Below are 20,990 nucleotides of genomic sequence, written 5' to 3' on the forward strand. Positions count from 1 at the left end.
CGGCGCGAGGCCCCGCCCCGCGCGGTGCGGCACCATCGCCCTAGTAACCCGATGCTGAGCCGGGCGCGACCACCCGCGCGGAGCGGGGGGGACCGGCGCTGCCGTCGCCGCTTCCGCCCCGCCACCGCGTCCCGCGCCGCTGCGAGATCGCTCCGGGATCGCTTCGCCTCGGTGTCTGTCTTTTTCCCATTGGCAAGAATGCGCAGGAGGCGGGAGGCTGAGCGATGAGCAGCAGCGGTGCGTCCTTTCCTCCCCATGGGTCGGGGCGCAGTTGGTCGGGTCCAATAAGATGGCGTCGGGGCGCGGTGAGTGAGCGGGGGGTGCGGGCGCTGCGGGACGGCCCCGGTCCCACGGATGGGGATCCTGTGGGTGCGCGAGCAGGCCCCGAGCCGGCCGCGGCTGTACCTGTGCGTGCATCCCCAGGCGGGGCCGGGCTGGGCGCGGGCGGCGGCGCATCTCCACGCACGTGAGCGTGAGTGCGTGGGGCTGTGTGTGCTGACTGTGCGGGGCCCGTGTTCCCACAGGGTGCGTGTCCACCGGTGTTCCAGCACCGCGCCCGCCGTAGCCGGGGCCGGGAGGCAGCGGTGACCCTCGCAGCGCGATGGACGAGTGGGAGCGGGTGTTCCGGCAGCACTCGCCGCTCTCGCCGCACCCGCAGCGGCGCCGCGCCCGCCCCGTGCCCCGTTCCGCCGCCTTCCGATGCGTCCTCAAGTACCTGCACGGCGCTGCCCTCGCCCAGGTAGGGGGACCCCGGCAGTGTCTTGGTGAGCCCATGGTTTCTGCTCAGTCCCGTTATTCACGGAATCATGGAATAGTTTGGTTTGGAACGAACATTAGGGATTCTCTCCTTCCCCACCCTTGCCATGGGCACGGACGCCTTCCACTATCCCAGGTTGCGCCAAGCCCTGTCCAACCTGGCTTTGGACACTTCCAGGGATGGGGCAGCTACAGCTTCTCTGGGCAACCTGTGCCAGGGCCTCACCACGCTCCCAGCCAAGAACTTCTCTGTAAGATGAAGCTTAAATCTCGCCTCTTTCAGTTTAAACCCCTTCCCCCTTGTTCCATTACTGTCTTTTTGCTAAGCCCTATTCAGCATTCCCAGCTGTATGCAGGCCAGACATCTCAGCAGTGAAGACTTTCAAAACAAGGTGCTTTTAGGGGGAACTAACTGGAAATGTCATGGAAACACGAATCACAGCTCTGTTTCAATCCTGTGCCTTCTTACCTGCAAATCTTAGTTAGCCTTTAATTAATTTTTCATTAATTAAGTATGTTTAAATTAAAATCTCCGTGTGGCATTTTAACATTTGCTGCCCCTTTATTCTGTACTTGATATTCAGTTTTCCCAGTTTTCCTTTGCTCCATTAGTCTCTCACTTTCAGGCATGTGCTGCAGCAATACATGAAGGTGTCCATGGCCACATGGCCGATTTGGGCATCCCTTAGAAAATGGGAATTATCTATCCTCTCTCACCAAACTGTATTCTGAGGTTTGGGGGTGCAGAGCTGGTGTGTTGTGCCTTGCAGGGAGCTGAGTACCAGCTGCGCCTCTCCCTTTTTGATGCCACCTACCACCACTTCTTTGGGAGGACGTGGAGGAGCAGCTGGCAAGCTGCCCGTGCCACCCCGCCGCGCTCATTCAGGGCAACGTTCAACGAGGTAGGGACTGCCATGGGTCTGGGAAAACACAGCACCAAACGCTTTCCCCTCCTGATGTTTCCTGACTTTTTGCCCAGGGTGTTCCCCAGCACTGTCTAGTTACTAAGTTTTATGCATGGTTTTTTGGGATGGGGAAATTGGGGTGCTGAGTTACTCCCAGGGCTGGTGCCATCGTGCAAGCAGCAATGTGCCACCATGTGCCACTTGCTGTGTTCCGAGCTGGCGGCAGAGAGCAGTGTTTCCCCATAAGTGGGAAGGAAGGGAAGGAGCAGCTGCCCACCCTCCAGCACAGCACATCTCTCTCCTTATTTGGGAACTAAACTCTTCCAAAGTCGGGCTTCCATCTGCTGCTGATACCAGCAGATGGAGGTGCCCCTTACTGGGGACATTCCACTGCCCCATAGCATGACCCACAGCCCAGATGTCATATTTTCCAAGCCATCACTCCTGTTTCCACTCCTCAGTGCTGCAGGTCAAGTGAAGCACAGCTTGGCACCACGCTCTTCCTTCATTTACATTCACAGCAGCATTGAGGGGCATTGATGTGTTTCCAAGTGTTTCAGTACCATCCCACCGCAGCTTGTTTTGAAGAGGGATGGATTAAAACTAGGGCAGAGTGTGCTGTGGAGAAAGCTGGATGCTGGGAGGAGCTGCCTTTCCAAACACATTCCCCGTGTCTGCAGGCTTCCCAGGTGTTTGCCATGTGGTTGGGAGCAGCTGGCAGTAGTTTTGGGATGTTGGGGCACTGTGTTGTGGCCGCTCTGCAGTGGCTGATTTGCGTTGCCAGTCTCTGCAGCTGCAAGGCTCAGAGTCTGGTAGAAGGGTGGGATCTTTCAACTGCATGATAATCAACAGGTCAGTGTTGTGAGGAGTTCAGATGGAGGTGGAATTGATTTGTGACAGATGAGGAAAGGAGGAAGGGCCCTGCTCCTCTGCCTGTATGTGCTGCCTGCACTCACCGACCGTGCCAGAGCAGGAAGGCGGGAGGGCAGGGATCAGGGTCTGCAGGTGTGGGGGATTTCATCCTCAGGGTTTAGGAGAGAGGAATGTGCTGTCACAAACCACTGTGTGCATTTCAAGAGGGGCCATAGAGCTGTGTGGCACATGGGACCTGCTGTAAAGGCTCCTTGTGCTTTTGCAGGGTGAGCCTTGCTCTGCAGCCAGAGGTCAGGTGGTTATAGCAGCACCATGCAATAAAGGCTAATGGAATAACGATTTATGTCCTGGGGTTGATGTGGAAATGTCTCTCTCCGTTATCCCTTCCTGACAGCCTGTGATTGCAGTGAATGTTTTCTCTGGAACAGCGTGGTAATGAGTTTTTAATAGAAAGATTAACTTGGCTTTAAATCCTGTCGGGGAAGGTGACCAGTGTCCCGTGCCCTCCTGCCCTCAGGTCTAGGCCACCCTCATCTCCCTGCTGTAGGATAGTTTGCACCTCTTTTGTCAGGCTCTAATGCTGTAGAGCCAGGGTGCATCGAAGTCCTGCTTATATGGGGTTTGCAGCCTATGAGTTACCATGGAAAATGGATGTTGGCAACAAAAAAAGTTAAGAAAAAAAAAGATAATAATGGTTGAGATTTAAGAAGTTGAGATTTCTTAGTGGTGCCCAAGTTCATTTGCCATGAGCTTCTGTCTGGAAGTTTTAATGGATGTTCTTGTTGTGCTGGTGGCTCTCCCAGGCATTGCTCTGCCTGCAGTCACTGCTGCCGGCTCTGAAATATCCTGACTCTTTTCTTTCCCGTTCCAGACTGTTTATTTCCACACCTCCTTGAACCACCCGGGCATTGTTGCTGTCGTGGAAGTGGTAGTGCTTGCCAAGAAAGGGAATGGGGACTCTCAACACCTTTCCTGTGGCTTTGGAATCATCCCCATCTTCCGCTGTGGATCTGAGGCGACAGACCTGGCCACTGAGGACAGAATGTATGTTCCCCTGCTGCTGTGTGATAGGCCATGCTAGGAGTTGGGGTGGCCATGTGCATGGCTGCTCTGGGGAAAGAACGGGTGGTCCTGGAGCTGCAGAAACAAAGTCAGCATTTAGAAACCTGTAATTCCTTCACTCTGGGGAAGCAGAGATAGATTTGGGACGAATGCCTGTCCCTTCCCTAAAGGACAGGGCTTTTGCAGAGTGTGTGAGTGAGTTTTGCTGCTGAGCAGGGGCCTTGTGGGGAAGATGGAGATGTAATGGAGGATGGAGATGTGCTTCAGCATGGATTTACTGACTGTTGTGTGTGTGCTCTCTGCTTTCAGGCTGAAGCTGTACCATGGGACGCCACGTGCCCTACTGCACCCACACTTCCAGGACCCTGTGGAAAGTAAGCAGCAGCCAGACGTGCCATGTTCGTCCCTTCTTGTTGGCTTTCTTACTCAAGTGTGTGTTCTGCATGTCTGGTTGATGTGAGACGTGATCCGTGCCCAGGTAGTGCTCAGTCGATGTTCCTTACTGCCATCTGGGAACAGCCTAGCTGGGCAAACCCAGGTTTTCCTTTGCTCCTAGCACATGTGTTCCTTCAACACTGGCTCTGTGAAGCTGTCTCACCAGTTTTGGTCATTTTGGGCTGTTTTATTTTCTTTAGAGAACAAATATCTGACGGTGATGGAGAAGAGCCACCTGCAGTATGCCCTGAAGCCCCACCAGCCCTTGGAGACAATAATTCACCTCCTTCCTGAAAACCTGCTGATATCTGGGCTGCAGGCGGTTCCTGGCTTGCTGCCAGCACATGGAGACGCAAGTAAGGGCTTCTTCCCTTTGCCTCTGCTTGGGCTGCTCCTACTGAAGGCAGTGGGTCCCCAGGAGTCTGTAAGCAGGGCAGGCAGGGCGCTGCGATGGGATTTCTGGGAGCACTGGTGGGTTCTTTGCAGTGCTGCCCCTTCACAAGAGCATCTCCCCGGTGCAGGGCCCCAGCTCTCACGCTCAGAGCTTAGCCTGGAAGACATCAAAATGGCTCAGTCTGTTCCCTGTCCGTTAATTGCTTTGCTCCTGGGAAGCTCCTAGGAATAAGTGATGGTTGATTTAATTAGAGTCATTCAGCAGAGTCTTAGGAGCAGGCCTTGAAGCTTGTTTACACTCCTTGGCGGTGGGTTTGGGATCGCTGGGGTCTGTCAGGTTTGTGGGCATGAGCTCTTGCCTGCTCGGCTCTCGTTAATCTCTCCCTATAGCACATTGACCTTTGAGTTGCAGCAATTAAAAGACGTGAGTTGAAGATTCAAGGGGTAAAAATTCCTCACAGTTCTGCAGCTGAATTATTCTTCAGCTTCCTGCCTGGAAAACCCACTCTTGGTGGCTTTGGGGTTGTAACTGTTGGTGCTGAAGCCAAGGGAGGTCTCCAAAGCAGCTGAGTCCCTGCAGGTGCTCAGTCCCATGCTTGAAAGCTGAGTGGGCAGAGCCACCACTGGCACTGCAGAGCGCTCCAGCACAGCAGAGGTGGCTTTCTGTTTGCTTGGGAAACCTGTGGCCACCTCTTTGTCTTTCAGCTGACTGCTTCCAGAAGCCCCGGCTGATGAAGCCAGTCACCTGCTATCTGGAGAGGTTGTCTATCCGGCTGTACCCTTCCCTCGAGGAATTTGAGGAGGAACTGCTGGACTTACTGAACAGTGATCGCTTACTTCAGGTAAGTAATGTTCTGTGAGAGTGGGGAGGCCCTGGCACAGGTCCTCCAGAGAAACTCTGGCTGCCGCATCCCTGGAAATATTTAAGGCCAGACTGGATAAGGTTTGGTGCAACATGATCTAGTGGAAGGTGTATCTGCCCAGGGCAATGAGTTGGAACAAGATAATCTTTAAAGTCCTTCAAACCAAAATCATTCCATGATTCCATGTTTCTAGGTGCTGTTGTTGCAGTCGGTGCAGGGGAGGGCACAATGCAAAGCAGTAATGCCAGTGCCTTGTTTATGGATGGGGTGGAAAGAGTTTGATAAATGGTACTCGTGGATTTGTTTCCCTCGGAGTCTCCAATTTTTTTTCTATGGGAAGCCTTTAACTTGACTCCCTTCTGGATTAGCACAAGGGTTCTCTGTATAGGCCTTGTGATGAACATCCAGACACTTCTAAGCAGAATTTGGGTTTGGTCTGTGGTGAGAAATGCAGAAGCAAGATGCAGTGTGTATCGAGTGTGTCTCTTTGGAGTTGCAGCCACTGGCCAGGTCCTTTGTTTGCCAGGTTTGCAACAACTCTGCCATAAAGATAAAAGACTTCAATATCCATCAGCTGCTGCGAGAGTGGGTCCTGGTTTTTGAGTTTCTGATGGATTGTCTGAGCTTTCCTGGCTGCGGGCACGAAAGGGAGTGATGCTGTGCCATCCATCCCATGCCACCTTGCTGTCTGAGCTGTGACAACTTTCCTGCTGCAGGCTAACGCCGCGCCGGACGGTGAAGAGGTGGCTGTTCGGGAGCGGCGGCTGCACATTGGTGTCCACAACGGCCTGCGCTTTGTTCGGGCGCCGCAGGTTGCGGTGCTGGTACCAGAGGCAGAAGAAGTGCTGGGTGGCTGCTGGGAGGCACCTGGTTCCAGAGCCAGGTAAGGGGCAGCCCTCTGCTGCTAGTGCTGCTTCTCTCCTGTGTTGTGTGCTTCCCACAGCTGCTTCTCTATCTTGCACAGGGATGCAGGTCAAGCCCTGGTACTGAGAAGCCGCATCCACCTGAGTGAAATGGTCCCTCACCCGGCATTCGTGGTCTGCTTCCAGCTGGAATATGTCTTGTGCAGTGCAGGGAGAGCTGGTGGGAAGGTAGGGCTGAGCGTGCACACGCCTCATTTCTGTCCCCTGTGAAAGAGCATAGATCCTGCTAGAGGAGTGAGCCCTGCTTGGGAATTCCTTCCTCTGCCCTTGTTTTGCCATCCTGCTCCTCCAAGTCATGGCAGCTTCTCATTGCAAGTCTGCACTGCCTAACGAAGGGCTCCGCAAAATGTCTGAGTGTTTTCTGCAGCACTGGATGAAATATCCTGCAAATGGGCTTGTGGAATCATGTTAATTACATGGGTTGCATTTCTCCACCATTTAGATGGAGGAATGTAGCCTGCAGCAGTCCCATACTGTTCTGGCAAGCTAATTTGGAAAATTCCAGAATTTTTTAATATAAAAAAGGCTTTTCTTTATAATTTAGTATTTATGCTGAAAAGAGGTTAACGTTCCCACTCTTTTTTTTTTCTTTCCCCCTGAATGCTGAGGTTTTCCAGGTGCTCCAGCCTGATGTTCTCAGATTGGAAAGCCAGGAGAAATCTCTGAGCTTGGTCTCTGCAGTCAGTATACTCTCACCTACTTACTGATTATTTACTTGCATTTCAGTTTAACCTTTCTGCAGGTTAAACCCAGCTCAGCCAGCACTGTGTATCCTCTTCAGAGACCCTGTGTGTTGGAGCCATCAGCTTCTGGCTGGCTGAATAAATGGCCATGAGTTTGTTAGGAGGCTTTAGTCATCCTGCTAAGATATTTGTTGAAAATGCAGCAAATGTCTCTTGTTAGAGCTGTCTGGAGCCAAAGTAGGGGAAATGGGATATGTGTGCCTTGACCACAGGCATTTGTACTGAGAGGGAATGCTGAGCCTTGCTGTTGGAAATGTGTTGTGTCAACTGTTGGAAAGCTGAAGCCCAGGGACCCATAGGGGCTTCAGGCTCTAGAGGCAGGTGCCTTTGGCAGTGTTGGGAGCACTGACTGGGGCAGCAGCAAAGCTGGTTCCTGCGGCACAGCCCTTGGGGCAGAGCAGTTAATCCCAAAGCTGCTTGAGGAGCTGATCACCTTGTCCTCTGTGCCATAATTAGCTGTAAGGGAGATGACAGGCAGTGGCAGAGATCTCTCTTGCTTCTGTGCCTCTCCTTTGATTTGAAGGAGGCTGTGGATGCTCTGGGTAAGTGAAAGCCTTTCCCCTCTGCTAGGGCTGGGGGTCAAACATGTATCCCTTCATGCTGCTGCTTGAGGGAGGGGTTACAGAGAGATAAGATGCTGGAAAGTGAAGTATCTCCAGAACAGCATGAAAGGCAGAGGCTTCTGTGACACCAGAGCCAGGTGTGGGACCGTGGGGTGGGAGATGACAGCCAGTGTCTGTCTGGCAGCACCCTTTCCCTGGTCCTGGTGGTGAGATCAATGTGCCTGACACTCACTGCGCTCCCTTGTCCACCAGGCTGTGTCCGGCAGTGCCCGTGGTGAGGCAGCTGACATGCGCTCAGTGCGCTGGGCTGTCTGGAGACCTGCCCCAGGCATCAGTGACACTGACGTGGTCCTGCCCCTGCGTGGTGGTGCCTGCCGTGGCCCTTGCCAAACTTTGGTCTACCAGACCCCACCAAGTAGCAGAAGCTCTTGGCAGGTAAGGGTTTGCTGTGGCCCCTGGCATCTCTACCTCCTGCTGTGGGGTGAGGGAGCCCCTGTCAGATGCATGAGGGAGGCTGCATGCAGCATGCTGTCTGAAAGCATTGCGTTTCCAATTCCAGGGGAAGCACGTGGAGTCTGGGACTGTCCAATTCCATGTTTCTACTGATTTGGAAGAACATCTTGTAACTGCTGCGGAGATCCTATGTAAAGACAGGGACGAGTCGGAACAGCCTCCTACGCCATCGCTGAGTGAGTGTTTTCCAGCTTGCTGACATTTAAAATATAGAGTGTGGCACTGGTGTCTGCTTGGGAGAGAAAACACAACTTCAGCGAGTTTCAGTGAGCTAGTTATGAATTACTGAAGTGAACCAAGTTTCTGTCGAGTTAAATTCATCTCTGACTTTTTAACTTTCAAAATTCCCCTGTGATAGTATTGCTGAGCCATGGGCAGAATCCTCAGGGTCTGCCAGCACTGCCCCAACCTGTTCCCATTCCAGGTCATCCTGATGGTGATGGGCACAGTGGCCACACCCAGCAGCACATTCTTGCTGCCAGTGCTACTGCTGCTCTCTCTGAACTCAGAGTCCTTCTGGACATGGGGGCAGGAGAGATGTCAATTATAGACTGAGGGAAAGAATGATAATTTGGTTTTACTGCTGCTGAGAGTGTGACAGCAGGCTGGATTTGTTGGGTGTGTATGAGATGTGCTGGTTCCTGGCTGGGGAAGAGCAACACTATCTGTGTCGGTGTGCACATACATCTGTTTGTAGTTTGGGCTGCCTGTAGTTGGAGTTCCAGCACTGTTGGAGATGGAAGGAAAACTGCTGTGGGTTTGAGCTTGGGTGTGAGATTGTGTCCATGCACTGGGCTCCTGGAAATCCTCTCTGGCTTATTTTCCTCTCATCCCTGTTTTGTGATTGGTGGGAAACAAACTCCCCTTTCCTCTGCAGTGCCATTCCTGATGAAGTCCCAGATGTGTCTCAAGGTGATGCTCCAAACACTGTCAGCATTTAAAGTGTTACAGCTCCACCAGCTCTCTGGTGAGCTGCTCATTGCCAGCTCTCAGGGTGTCACGGGTACCTCTTCCAAGCCGGCTCCAGTGCTGTGGTGTCTTCCACAAGATGGCAGTGGCACCATGGCTTTGCTGTGACAAATCCTGTCTTTCTGCTGGTGAGGAGCCAGGATTTCTGTGAGGGACTGTAGAGAGGAAATCTTTTAGGGATAGATGAAGGGGTCTAGTGATGTCAGGGTACATGAGGTTTGCCTCCCTGTGGCACAGGCTGCGTCATGGCTGGTACTTTCCTGATGCTGCTTGGAAGGTTTTCCTGGTGCCTTTCAGCTCAAGGTGGCTGGGATGTTCCTGGAGTTGTGGTGTGGTGAAGGGAGAGGGGAGTGACTGCTGATGGTGAACTTCCAGCTTGGTGCTGGTGTGGCATGCTCTGACTTGGAAGAGTGGACTGGTGCATGGGCTATGTGCCTGGCAAAGGGAGGGCCCTGGCAGGCCAATTTTCAGGCTCCATGGCATTTCCCTGTTTCCAGAAGGCTTGTGGCACCAGGGGGAGCTTGGGAAGTGCAGCGGTGATCCTGGAGCTGTTCTGCTCTAGCCTGTACCCCATGCTACTGAAGAGGCTATTGGGTTCAATTTTTTGTAGAGCTCTGTGATGGAAACATGCTGCCAGTCTGGCCCAGGGGAGCCCAAGGGGTTCTTCTGCCAGCTCAGCTGCTGGTGATGCTGATGGATCCATCCTCTCGTTAACACAGGCCAAAGCCTTCCCAGCTGAAAGGAAACAGTATTTTAGGCATGAGAGAGATAGGGTGGTTTCCTTTGCACAGCAGCCAGCATGGAATAGCTGGAGTATACGAGGTGGGGAAAGCAAAATAGGGTCTCAGCATCACATGGATGTAGAGATGGAACATCTGTGCCCCTACTCTGCTGCAAAGGACCCACGGCTCCACGAGCTCAGCTGTACCAGTGCCAGTGAGCAGCCAAATATAAACATAAAGCTCCCACTGTTTCGGGGCACAAACACACGAGCAGATGAAGGGAGTGTCAAGAAATAACAGAGATGCGATGAAAACTTTAAGTATCCTAAAACTTTCACGTCTCATTAAGCATCCCACTTAGGCAGCACTGCGTGGCCGTGGGGAACCGCGGCACTGTCAGGGGATGGAGGAGCTGCTGCTTGCAGCAGAGTTAGCCTGATTCCCAGCAAAATAACGGATGGAACTGGAGATGTGCTATGTTAACCCTCAGGCAGCATTCTTATTTGAAAAATAAGTCAACAGAAGCAGTTGAGCAATGGTAAACTGCTTTGTTGCACTGCCTTCACCCCCAAAATTGAAAAGGGCCAGTGGGAGAATGGGGGGTGTTCAGTGGTGGTGGGTGCAGCCGTGACAATGGGTCCTGGGGGTGACAGCTCCACTACAGCATCTCTCCTGTTCCTCTCTGCAGGAGTGCCAGTGCCACGGCGAGTGCCGGCCTCCCCACGGGGACCAGGGGTAAGTGCCACACACCGGTGAATATGGGCAGTGGTGTTCCCAGGGGATGGCCCCGCATAGGATGCCCACCCTCTGCCTGTTTTCCTGTCTGCTGCAGCTAAGAGGGCACTGACTGTCCTTAAATCCACCTCTTCCAGGCAGCAGAACAGACCCTGCCTGTGACATGTGGGGGGAGGTTCCCTGAGCAATTTTCACACCCCAAGAGTGTTGGTGAGGGCAGCTCTGGTTTTTGACAGCCCAGATTTGCAGGGTCCTGTTGTCCCCTGTACGTGCTGACAGTGACACATGGTTTGTTCATGTGGAGCTGCTGGGATTTAAGAGCTATGAATGCTGAGAGCCCTCTTTATGCAGTTTTATATCTTGATGCAGGAATCAATGCACACAAATATTTTTCATGAAATGAAATGCCTCATAAGGCTGCATTAAGCAGTTTGATCTTCCTGCTGCATTTGCTATCCCTCCCCTTGCCAGGGAGCGAGCAGCAGGGAAAAGGCAGTGTAGGTGTGAACCCTTTCGTGGCCAAGCTCTGCTGCTTCTTGTTGGAATGGCAGTGCCAGCAACATGCAGTGGACAAGCTCCTTTAGGATGGAGAGTCTGCTGGCCCACCTTGCCTTGGGGGGCTGTCTCAGGGGCTGCTTTGCGGCTGCAGGTGCTCATGCCTGTTGCTCTCCCTCCAGCTGTCTGTGTCCCAGCTTGTGGCCTCACCACGGGGCAGGGGCCAGACCCCACCACAGGATGGAGGCATCACCCACCTGGAGGCCGACCTCGGCTCACCAAACACTGAGCCTTGTGCCGATGATCAGCTGCAGGCGCTGCCCTTCACCCCGCTGCAGGTGCCCATTGCCGCTGTGGGGTTACAGGCAGGCAGGTGAAGCTCAGCTGCCCTTCCCCACGCTCCTGCGAACCCATCGAACCCATCGCATGGCCTACCAAGGTCCCCACAACTGCTTCCTGCAGTTAACCCCTATGTCTCCATCAGTTCCTGTGTGTCGCTCTCCCGTGCCTCCCTGGCACGCCTGCATGCTGCTGGCTTTCCAGAGATCCTGGACCGCAACCAAGAGCCAGTGGAAATCTCGGAGCCAGTGGAGCTAGGCAGTTTCAACCCACGACTGGAGGAAGCTGACCCTCTGCAAGGCAATGAAATAATCCTGCAGTTCCTGGCTTTTGGCAGGTGGGATGGCAACTTATGGTGGTGCTTTTGTGAGCAGATCTGAGGGGCCTCCTGGACAGAGTTCTTTCCCCAAAACGCCCCAACTCGCTTCCCTGCTTGGGCTGGACAAGTCCAGAGGTGCCTCTTCCTTTAGCACCTGCCATGGAGATGAACTCCAGAGGGTTTTATGATGATGTTCTTGTCCTTTCTGGGCACTTTAAGTCGTAATCTAGTTTTTAATTGGATCCATGAGCCACAATGTGATGTCAGAACTTGTTAATGCAGGGTTTTTCCAGAAATGCAAATGCAGTTAGGAAAGTTGGCACCTGAGGTGTGGCTTTGGCTGGATGAGACCCCGCTTCTGTTTTTTCCGTGGCTGGCAGCATGCTGTGAGAAGGTAACGCGCTGCCTTTGCTGGGCACCTCCATCACAGCATATGGCAGGAGACAGCTGGAATTACTAAGCTTTTTAGAAAGTTAAGGCAAACCGTATGGCTGCTGTCTTCAGAGAAGTCCAAATACTTGTGATGCTGCCAATCTTCTTTTGTTCTTCTGTCTCTTGGCATGTGTCAAACGCACGAGGAGCTCATGATGGAGTGGCAGCACTGTGCCATAAGCTAACCCAAACTCCTCTTCTCAAGGGATGCCCAGGGCAGCGTGGAGGGGCCATGGCCAAGAACCATCTTCCTCACCTTCCAGTTCTACCGTTTCCCGCCAATCACCACACCACGGCTGCAGTTAGTCAGCACAGATGGAGGGCCAGTGACTGGGCTGACCATGCTGGCACAGCATCTTGTCCGGGTGAATGAGGACGGGACACTCAGCACCAGTAAGCTCTGGTTTTAGCATCTCTGTGTGGCTGCTTCTCTTAGTCAGGCAGATTTGGGCTTGCCTCCAGGCTGAGTGATGGGCTCGTGTCTGTTGATAGCAAACCTCTGCTGGTTTGGACATTGTGAGAAATATTCAAAATGTCCAGTGTTTGAAGTGTAACATTGAATGTCAGCAGCCTGAGGTGGACATGAAGGCTGCCCAGCTCCCACCATGCCAAGCACCATGACTGTGATGGTGTACTGTCTTGTAGGACCACCGGGCTTGCAACTGAAGTATATGGTGGATCCGGCTTTTCTGCGGCCAGGGGAGCAGCGCTGGTTCCTGCGGTACCTGGCCGAGCACAGCCTCCAGATTGATGTCTGGGATGGGGACTCTCTGCTCCATGTGGGGTCTGCTGCTGTTAAACTGGAGGTATTGGTTAAACTGAAGGTCTTTTCCCTTGAACCTCCATGACAGCTAATGCTGAAGGACCCCCCCTTTCGTGCAGAGTGCAAGGGAACAGCCTGACTCTCCCTTTGGTCCCGTGTTGAGATGCCTTTGTGTTGCCCTTAAGTCTTCAGTAATGAGATGCTGTCAGCCTTGCTGTGTAACCAAGTCTGGTGGCAGCCTGACAAGCCCTCCAATCATGGGATTTGTTGTCTTTTCCTCCAAAGTGATGGCAAAGCATTAATTTTTTTCCTGTTCCCTGGAACTCCAGCAGTATTTTAGGGCTAAACCTCACAGAGCCAGGATATTCAGTGGCGTCCCTACCCAGACCCCTTGACCCCCTGGACAGGACTACACAGTAATTTGTACCTTGTATGTCCTTGCCCCTTGTCCCCAGCCTCTGCTGCGCCAGGGCCAGGCGGCTGTCAGAACCTACCATGAGCTGGAGGTGGCCACGACCGAGTACGAGCCCGACGGGACGGTGCTGGGCCGGGAAGCTCTGCGGCACGGCGCCCTGCGGCCCCTTGGTGTCCGCGTGGCTGTGAGGGGCCGCCTCCACCTCTGCCTGGCTAATGTTGGTGAGACCCCACTGCTCACATGGCCCAAAGGCTTGGGTGTGCTGTACCTGAGCAAGAGCCAGGCTGGTGAGGGCATCATGCTTCCCAGAACCTGCTGGCTGCTTTTATTTTATATATTTAATTTTGTGTCCTATAAATGTGCAGTGACTCTAGGTTTTAAAATCTTATCTTCAGAGGAAAGATTAACTCCATATAAGATATCTTAAATCATCATTTCCATACTTTGCCTGCAAAGGGCCGATAAGCTCCCAGGAAGGAGAATCTGACATCCTCAACCCAGGGAGAGGTTTAACTTGCACCCTTCGAAAGGAGAGGAAGGGAGGGAGGAAGGATGGGAGGATGGGAGGATGCAGAGCTGCTGCACTAGGACAGCAGCTGCCCTTTGATTCGTGTTTTTCCCATCCTCTTTTTTATTTTTAAATTTCAAAATATTGTTAAAAACAGGATGGCAAAGCTTAGTGCTCCTGCCCAAAGGATGAGGACAGGATGTGTAAGCTGGGTATATACCTGTTGAATTTAGAGCCTTGTCTGGGTCTGCTTGGCACAGCCTTTGTGGGAGTGGGGAGACACAGCAGCACATGGCTGTGCCAGTGGCAGTGCCACAGCCTGGAAGGGAGAACACGGAAATGAAAGGAGGAGCCAGTGAGGGCTCGAGATGGCATGAGGTGTGAGTGCCCCTCTGTTGCTGGGCAGGCTGCTCTGTGGTGCAACAGACTTTGGGGAGCACAGTGGGGCTCTCAGAGTGTCATTGGTTTCCAGATACACCTTCCTGCTTGTGTAACTTGGCTAAACAGATCTGCATGGAGGTAGAAGTTGGCAGTAGATTTCATAACAATGAAAACAGGTATTTTCCACTCACTCCTGTCTCTACTTGTGGCAGGTCACCCATGCGAGGAGATCCCAGGGCAGCTGCTGTCCCGCTCTCGCATTGGCCCTGCACCAGACACCACTGTCACCATCCCAGCTGGCAGCTGGCGCTCCCTGAATGCCGCTGGCGGTGAGTCCTGCCAGGCTGGCACTTGGCCTGTCCTGCCATAGGTTCAGGTGGGCAGGGTCTCTGCTGCTGCATTGCCAGTTGTGTGTGAGCTGCCACCTCTGGCACACCCTGGCCCCACAGCATTGTGGGGCCCTGGGGGGCTGCACTGTCTGGGAGTCCTTCATTGGTGTCGTGGTGCTCTCTCCTCACAGGCAGGCGGACGGTGCGAGCGCGGAGGCTGATGGATGTGGACGGGGAGCTGGAGGCTGTCCTGCGCAGCCACCGGCCAGAAGTGAGCCTCACACCCTGCCAGTCACCTCCAGTGCGGCCGCGGCCACCAGCTGGCACCAGCTGTGGCACATGGTGCTGGTGTGACTGAATGAGGGTGTCGATGGCAGGAGGGCATGGGGCCAGAGATCCCCTGGTGTCAATGGGCTTACAATTCCTTCCCTCCCAGCAGGGCTGGCCGAAACAGCATGCCTGGGACCTGCAGGTCATCAGTGCCTATCGAGATCACATCAAGGGTGACAGTATCTACCAGATGCTCAGCCAGGCCATCACAGCCACCCGCACTGTCCACGCTGTGCTGGGGACGGCTGAGTTCTTTGAATTTCCCCTGAAGAACCCATACAGCATCCAGCACACTGTGACCATCGAGGTTGACCACCCTGAGCTCAGGTGGGGGCAAATGTCAGGTCTCCCCTGTGTGTGGGGGGTGATGCCAGGGTGGTACCAGCTCCCAGCCAGTCCACCAGCACCTCTGCTGCTCTCTCCCCCAGTGTCATACTGGACCCGAGGGAATGGCGCCACTTCAAGGAGCTGACCAAGAGTGTTACGCCAGTGGAGGAGGAGATGTTCCATCTCCGTGACGACCTCAAGCCTCAGGTCTACCTGCGTCCCAGTGAGACTGTCCACATCCCCTTCAAATACCAGACATTCTCTGCAGACCCTGCTGTTGTTGTGGCACAGGTAAGCATAGGCCCCTGTTTTGAGGTGTTCCTGATAGGAAGTGTTCCCTTGGCTGCCTTTGCTGATGCAGAGCAGCGTGGTATGGCCTCAGAGAGCATGGTGCAGCCACAGCAATGCTGCATCCTGAGGCAACCCACTCTTGCACCCTGCAGGGGCCATCCGGGCTGGGTGCCAGTGCTAAAGCAGACACCTCCTCCCTTGGGAAGAGCAGGACTGGGCAGACTAAACTCATCCAGGTTAGGGAGCCAGGTGAAACACTTCTCAAGGGGCTGCGTGGGAAGAGCAGCATCACTGGAAAGCCCCATCCCTCTCCCACCGGCCCCTGGGACAGGTCTCCTTCCAGGTGAGTGGAGGGAAGCCCATTGCACTCCTGCGAGTGAAGGTGGAGCCGCAGCCCCATGTGGTGGACCAGACCTTCCGCTTCTATCACCCGGAGCTCACCTTCCTGAAAAAAACCATTCGACTACCGCCCTGGCACACCCTCCCTGGTGAGTCTGCAGCATGCCTGGCAGTGCTAAGGCTGTTCTCTGCTAGTTGGCATTCGTGGTTCACAGGGCCCTCCTGGAGGCACAGCAGTATCCAGAGAGCATTGCTGCTTCCCTCACCCCTTCACAGCCCTTGACTTCTCGCTTGCTCTCCATCCTCCTTCCTCTATTAATGTTATCCCAAATTTCCCACACCAGTATGCCTATGTGTTTTGCTGGTAGCCTGGCATGAGAGGTTCTGTGTGTAGCTGTGTGGGGTGCAGGGGAGCAGCATAGCCAGAGGAAAGGCTGAAGGTGGTTTCCTTGGTCCCTGTCTGCAGGCACACCAGTGGGGATACCAGGGGGACAGCCCGAGATGTTTGTTCGCTGCAGTGACCCTGACATCATTTGCGAAACCAAAACCTTGGTATGTTACCCTTTGGCATTGCTGTCCTTTGTGTCCTTCTGTGGGTTGTTTTGGTTGGTAGAGAGCTGCTGACATGGGTGCAGACATGGAGCATCCGTGAGTACCAGCCCGTGGCAGTGACATACTGTCAGCAATGAAACAGGAATTGCTTTTTACTCCCAATTAAAAGGAGCTGCATTATTTTGACGGGGGAGGCTGAGCATTGCCCTTTATCGCATCATGCAGCAGCCTGTGCTTGCATGTTCTTTTGAGCAAGTACCAGATGATTCAGACACTGGGAAAAAGCAGCCTTTTGTTGGGCTGGGCTAGACCTTCCCACTGCTTGGGGTATCTGCACCTGCAAAGCCTGTCCCTGCTGGGGGTTGCCGGGGTGATGGGGCAGCTCCATGGCCCACCCTGTGCCGCTCTGCTCCCTCCTCAAGCGGGAGGCTCTCCTGGCCTGGCTCTGCAGCTGAGAGTGGTGGAAGGAAAAAATAAACTTGGGCATGTCTGTGCAGATGGTGACGAGGGGTAGTTGCTAATTGCTGTTGTGGAAATGCGTTAGTATGGTAATTGGATTAGGGCTTGTTAGAAAACTTGCAGAAAATTTGCCAAAATTTGATTACAGATGCAGACCTGGAATGCAATAGTCGTTTGTATCCTCTTTTGTAATTAAAAATACTGGAGGAGCTCAGCCAAGCTGTATAATAACTTAATAACATATTTTAACGAGGTGCTGAAAGCATCTGCTTTCGTAAGGGAGTTGGTGGTGGGTTCCTTTGTTCCTCATTAGCTGGTCTTGGGGTCAGCTGCTGGAATGATGCTCTGGTGTCTGTGCAGGGGCCTGGTGAACCACAGGACATCTTCCTCAAAGTAGCTGGAGGACCAAGTCCGCAGATCAAAAAGTTCTTTGTAGCTATTTATACGTAAGTAGCAGGACTCTGAAGCGGTGGGGAGAACAGAATCCAAAGGGTGGGGAGTGCTGACCCCAAAGGGGTATGGGGAACTCTGACTCCCATGGTGTGTGATGAGCCCTGTCTTTCTGCCCATGCTCAGGGATGCCTGGCTGGCAGCACCTGTCCAGATCTGGCAGTTCTACCTGCACTCACTGCAGCGCCTGGATGTTGCCTGCTCAGTTGGGCAGCTCACCCGCCTCTCCCTGCTACTGCATGGCACTGCAGCCCCGCGGAGGGTGCGGGCCTTCACCTCCCACCCCCAGGAACTGGAGGTAAACCCCATGGCAGGCTCAGGGCTGGCTAGCCTGGGTCAGCCCAGGGAAACCCCCTCCAGAAAGGGAATGCCAGCCCAATTGGAATTATGAACAACTGAGAACCCAAGAGCTGTAAAGCGTTTGTGATAATTATCTTTTGATTAGAGCTGTCATGTGTAGGATCATCGGCGTGAAACCCCGGAGGGCAAATTATCTGCGTTAATGAGACCGTCTGAAGACTCACAATTTCTTTAGAATTCGTTTGGCCATAATTGCGAATGTGAATAATAAAAGGCACAAAATCTCCATTGCTGTCCTCTAAAGGAAAGGCAAAGGCTCCCCAGGCAAAGCCCGTGTGGGGGAACCCCTGGACTGGGAAGGCACTGGCTGTCTCCAAGTAGCTCTTGTCCTTCCTGACATGAATTAGTTGCAGAGTATTCCTGGGGTTGGGTTTTTAAGAACATTCAGATTGAGCTGATGCTCCAAGCTGAATGTTGCAGGGCCATGATCGGCTGTGGGTGGCTGTACCTCCAGGTGTTGTTCTGCAGGTGGATCCAAATGGTGCCTTCGTTCTCCCCGCTCATGGCATCCAGGACCTGTACATTGGTGTGAGGCCACGGCGGGCTGGCAGCAAGTTCATCTACCTCAACCTGGTGGATGTGGAATACCACCAGCTGGTATCCTCCTGGCTGCTCTGCTTGTCCTGCAGGCAACCCCTCATCTCCAAGGTACGGGGGCTCTTGTGACTGAGAAACATGGTGACGGCACTGGATTAGTAGTTGCAGTCCCACCAGTAACCTGGAGCTGTCTCCTGTTTCTTCCTCTCTTTCCATCTGTGTTTTTTTTTGGTGCTTGCCACCCTAAGCACACATTTAGCCCTCGGGTGCTTGAATAATCTCACTGAAGCCCCCAGTAAAATGCCTTTCAGGCTGTTTTGGAGGCAGCCCCACGCTGAGGAGCAGCAGCTCGGCAGTATTCCCGCTTGTGAAATTAGAGCTGCAGCATGCTGCTTTCGATTAGCACTGTGCTGGTGGAGGCCTTGCCTCAAAGACAGAAAATTAGATTTTCTGGATAATGTGTTCCTTCTAAAAATATTTTCTTGAACCCCGCAGTACCAGGAGAGGTTCAGATCAGCATTTACACTGGCACCCCAGTGTCCTGCCACATGCTGCTGGTGCCGTGGGGCGTTAGAGAATCATGGAGTAGTTTGAGTTGGAAGGGACCTTTAAAGGTCATTGAGTCTGTCCAGTTATCGGAAGGAGTGCCATGGCTCTCCTCATGGACATCCAAGAATGAGATGGAGAAGGAGCTGGCTAGTCTCCTGTGTTCTCCCAGCCCTTCATCCTTTGGTCTTATAATTAATTGCTGCTGCCTTTGCTCAAAGGTGGGTTATTTCTGCCGGCTGGCAGAGCAGATGTGAACTGTGGGAGGGAAGGCAATGTGTAGGAGGCAGTTCTCCATGGCTGGTTTGGGGGAGAGCCTGTTGTTCCTACTGCCCACCCTGCTTTCTGTGCCATCTCTGCTATGGCTCCTGCTCCCCCACAGGCCTTTGAGATCTCGCTGCCTGCGGGAGGTGGAAGAGGCTGCAACAAGCGCATCACCTACACCAACCCGTACCCCTCACCCCGGCTCTATTTCTTGTGCACCAACCGCCCTGACCTGCTGCAGTTCAAGGAGGACTCCTTTGAGGTATGTCCTGCTGCCAACACTCCCCCTTGCCAGCCCCTGCTGCTCCGCTGGCTGGACCATGGGATGCTCGGCAGGTGCCAGGTGTGCTGCTTCAGGAGGGCCATGTTGGCCTGGGGAGGGTGGGCAGGTGGGGCCTGGCCAGATCTTGCCACCAACTCCTGCCTGCTGTTCTGCAGGTGGCCGGCGGGGAAGTTTACACCATCGGCCTGCGCTTCGCCCCAAGCCAGGCTGTGGGGGAGGAGGAGATCCTGATTCACATTAATGACCATGAGGAGAAGAACGAGGAGACCTTCTGCGTGAAGGTCCTTTACCAGTGAGGCCACCCACCCACCACAGCAAAGCAGCTGGTTACTGTGCCAGCTGCCATGGCTTCACTGGCAGCGCAGCCTTCGGGGTGCCCATGTCTGTTTGAAGAGGGATCATAAACCCAGTCCCCTCATCATCACTTTGCCAAACTGGGGTGTCTCTGTCTCTAGGATCCCTGGGCATTGGTGTGAGTGCCAGTGGTGGTGCCATGGGGCTCCATCCGCACAAAATGGGAAGCATGGATGTGTTTGTTACAGCACTTTACAACCACAGGACCTTTATTTTTGTTAAACGTGACAATGTATTAGGCACTTTGGAGTCTTTTTTTAACTTAAAAAGTTTGCAGATTTGATTCTGTGGAATGTTTTTTAAAGTATTTTGTATTCTATGGTGAGTTTTGTACACGCTGGGATTTTTGATACTTGTTACTCATCCTTGATCCATTAAAATTGCTGTGCACAACTGGCAGTGTGTGACAGCATTTTCTTCAGGGGCAGGTAGAAATATGCAGTGTCCCTGTCCTGTGGAGGTGAGTGCTGGAGGTCCTCTGTGTCACCCCCATTCCCTGGAGCACCCTAGAGGTCAGGGCAGAGATGGTGAATGGGTACGGTGGGAAGGGCAGCCCACCACTCCTGGAAATGCTGCCTCACTCTTCTCAGACCCAGGGCTGGTGAGTTAGTGGCCCCAATGAAGTCGGGTGCTGAGTTCCTCTGCCTCCCTCGCACTGATGGGAAATGATAGCTCATATTTTAGAACTGATTATACTGTCTGCAGCACAGAGAGGCCCCGAAGTTGTGTTATTAAAGTAGATTAGCTGAATAATTTTTATTACATTTTCACACAACGATATTTCTTGAGGCTTATGAATGAGCTGGTGCTATACTCGCAGCAGAGGCAGCTCGAGTGGTGAATGATGTGCCAGTGTTCAGGGGACACCGATGCAGGGATTCAAGCTGAGCTGGCACATGGCTGTGGCCCAAAATCTACAGAACTTAAAAAAAAGAGTGTTAACAAAAGTTGATGAAACTTTTCCTTTAGGGAAGTGTCTTGTGTCCCACCTGCTTGGCATTACAGCCCTGGCCCTTGGAAGTGCTGCTACTGCTGCCACTTGAACATGGGGCAAGCGTGGGGGCAGCTTTTTAGGCTCCCACTTGTTAATGAAATCATCCCCATTAATGACAATGAACTCAGAGTGTCTGTGCCCAGCATGCAGCTTGGTATGCTCTTCCCATTTGCATTCAGGTCAGGAAGGAAACTGAATTCCAGTAATGACAGAATTAGTTTGCACTAAAAATCTTAGCTCATGTCTCATCACCCAGGTGCACAGGCAGGGAAAGGATGGGAAAGCTTTTCCATGGGTTCTGGGAGTGCTATGCCTTCTTGGAGCATACACACATGGGACCCTTTGGGGACCAGAGTGTTGCTGCCTTGGTGAAGACGCTGCTGGGACAGCAGAGGAACAAGGAGAGGGGGGAGACCTGCCCCCAGCACTTGGGGCAGGGAGGGACCACTAAACAATGGCAACTAGTAA

At 53.3% G+C, this 20,990-nt stretch overlaps 1 protein-coding gene across 6 annotated transcripts; it reads left to right on the top strand.

Annotated features, from left to right (window-relative positions):
• Positions 1-228: 228 nt before the first annotated feature.
• On the top strand, positions 229-19,913 carry NPHP4 (nephrocystin 4). Of its 6 annotated transcripts, none has more exons than XM_071575859.1 (29): positions 229-305; positions 525-739; positions 1,527-1,658; positions 3,406-3,578; positions 3,906-3,970; positions 4,232-4,387; positions 5,130-5,266; positions 6,004-6,170; positions 6,252-6,378; positions 7,769-7,951; positions 8,076-8,205; positions 10,409-10,455; positions 11,133-11,323; positions 11,435-11,626; positions 12,246-12,433; positions 12,686-12,846; positions 13,259-13,439; positions 14,320-14,436; positions 14,628-14,707; positions 14,873-15,093; positions 15,195-15,384; positions 15,537-15,620; positions 15,716-15,872; positions 16,190-16,275; positions 17,095-17,180; positions 17,311-17,482; positions 18,013-18,192; positions 19,010-19,153; positions 19,330-19,913. In XM_071575859.1, exons 2-29 carry the CDS (start codon positions 602-604, stop codon positions 19,468-19,470), a joined length of 4,026 nt encoding a protein of 1,341 aa, XP_071431960.1. In that variant the 5' UTR covers positions 229-305; positions 525-601; the 3' UTR covers positions 19,471-19,913. The 6 variants fall into 6 exon arrangements, with proteins under 6 accessions (XP_071431960.1, XP_071431964.1, XP_071431963.1 ...); XM_071575863.1 differs by having other exon boundaries at positions 15,728-15,872; XM_071575862.1 differs by having other exon boundaries at positions 14,876-15,093.
• Positions 19,914-20,990: the final 1,077 nt, after the last annotated feature.

This window comes from Pithys albifrons, chromosome 22 (assembly GCF_047495875.1).
Source record: "Pithys albifrons albifrons isolate INPA30051 chromosome 22, PitAlb_v1, whole genome shotgun sequence".
NCBI lineage: Eukaryota > Metazoa > Chordata > Aves > Passeriformes > Thamnophilidae > Pithys > Pithys albifrons.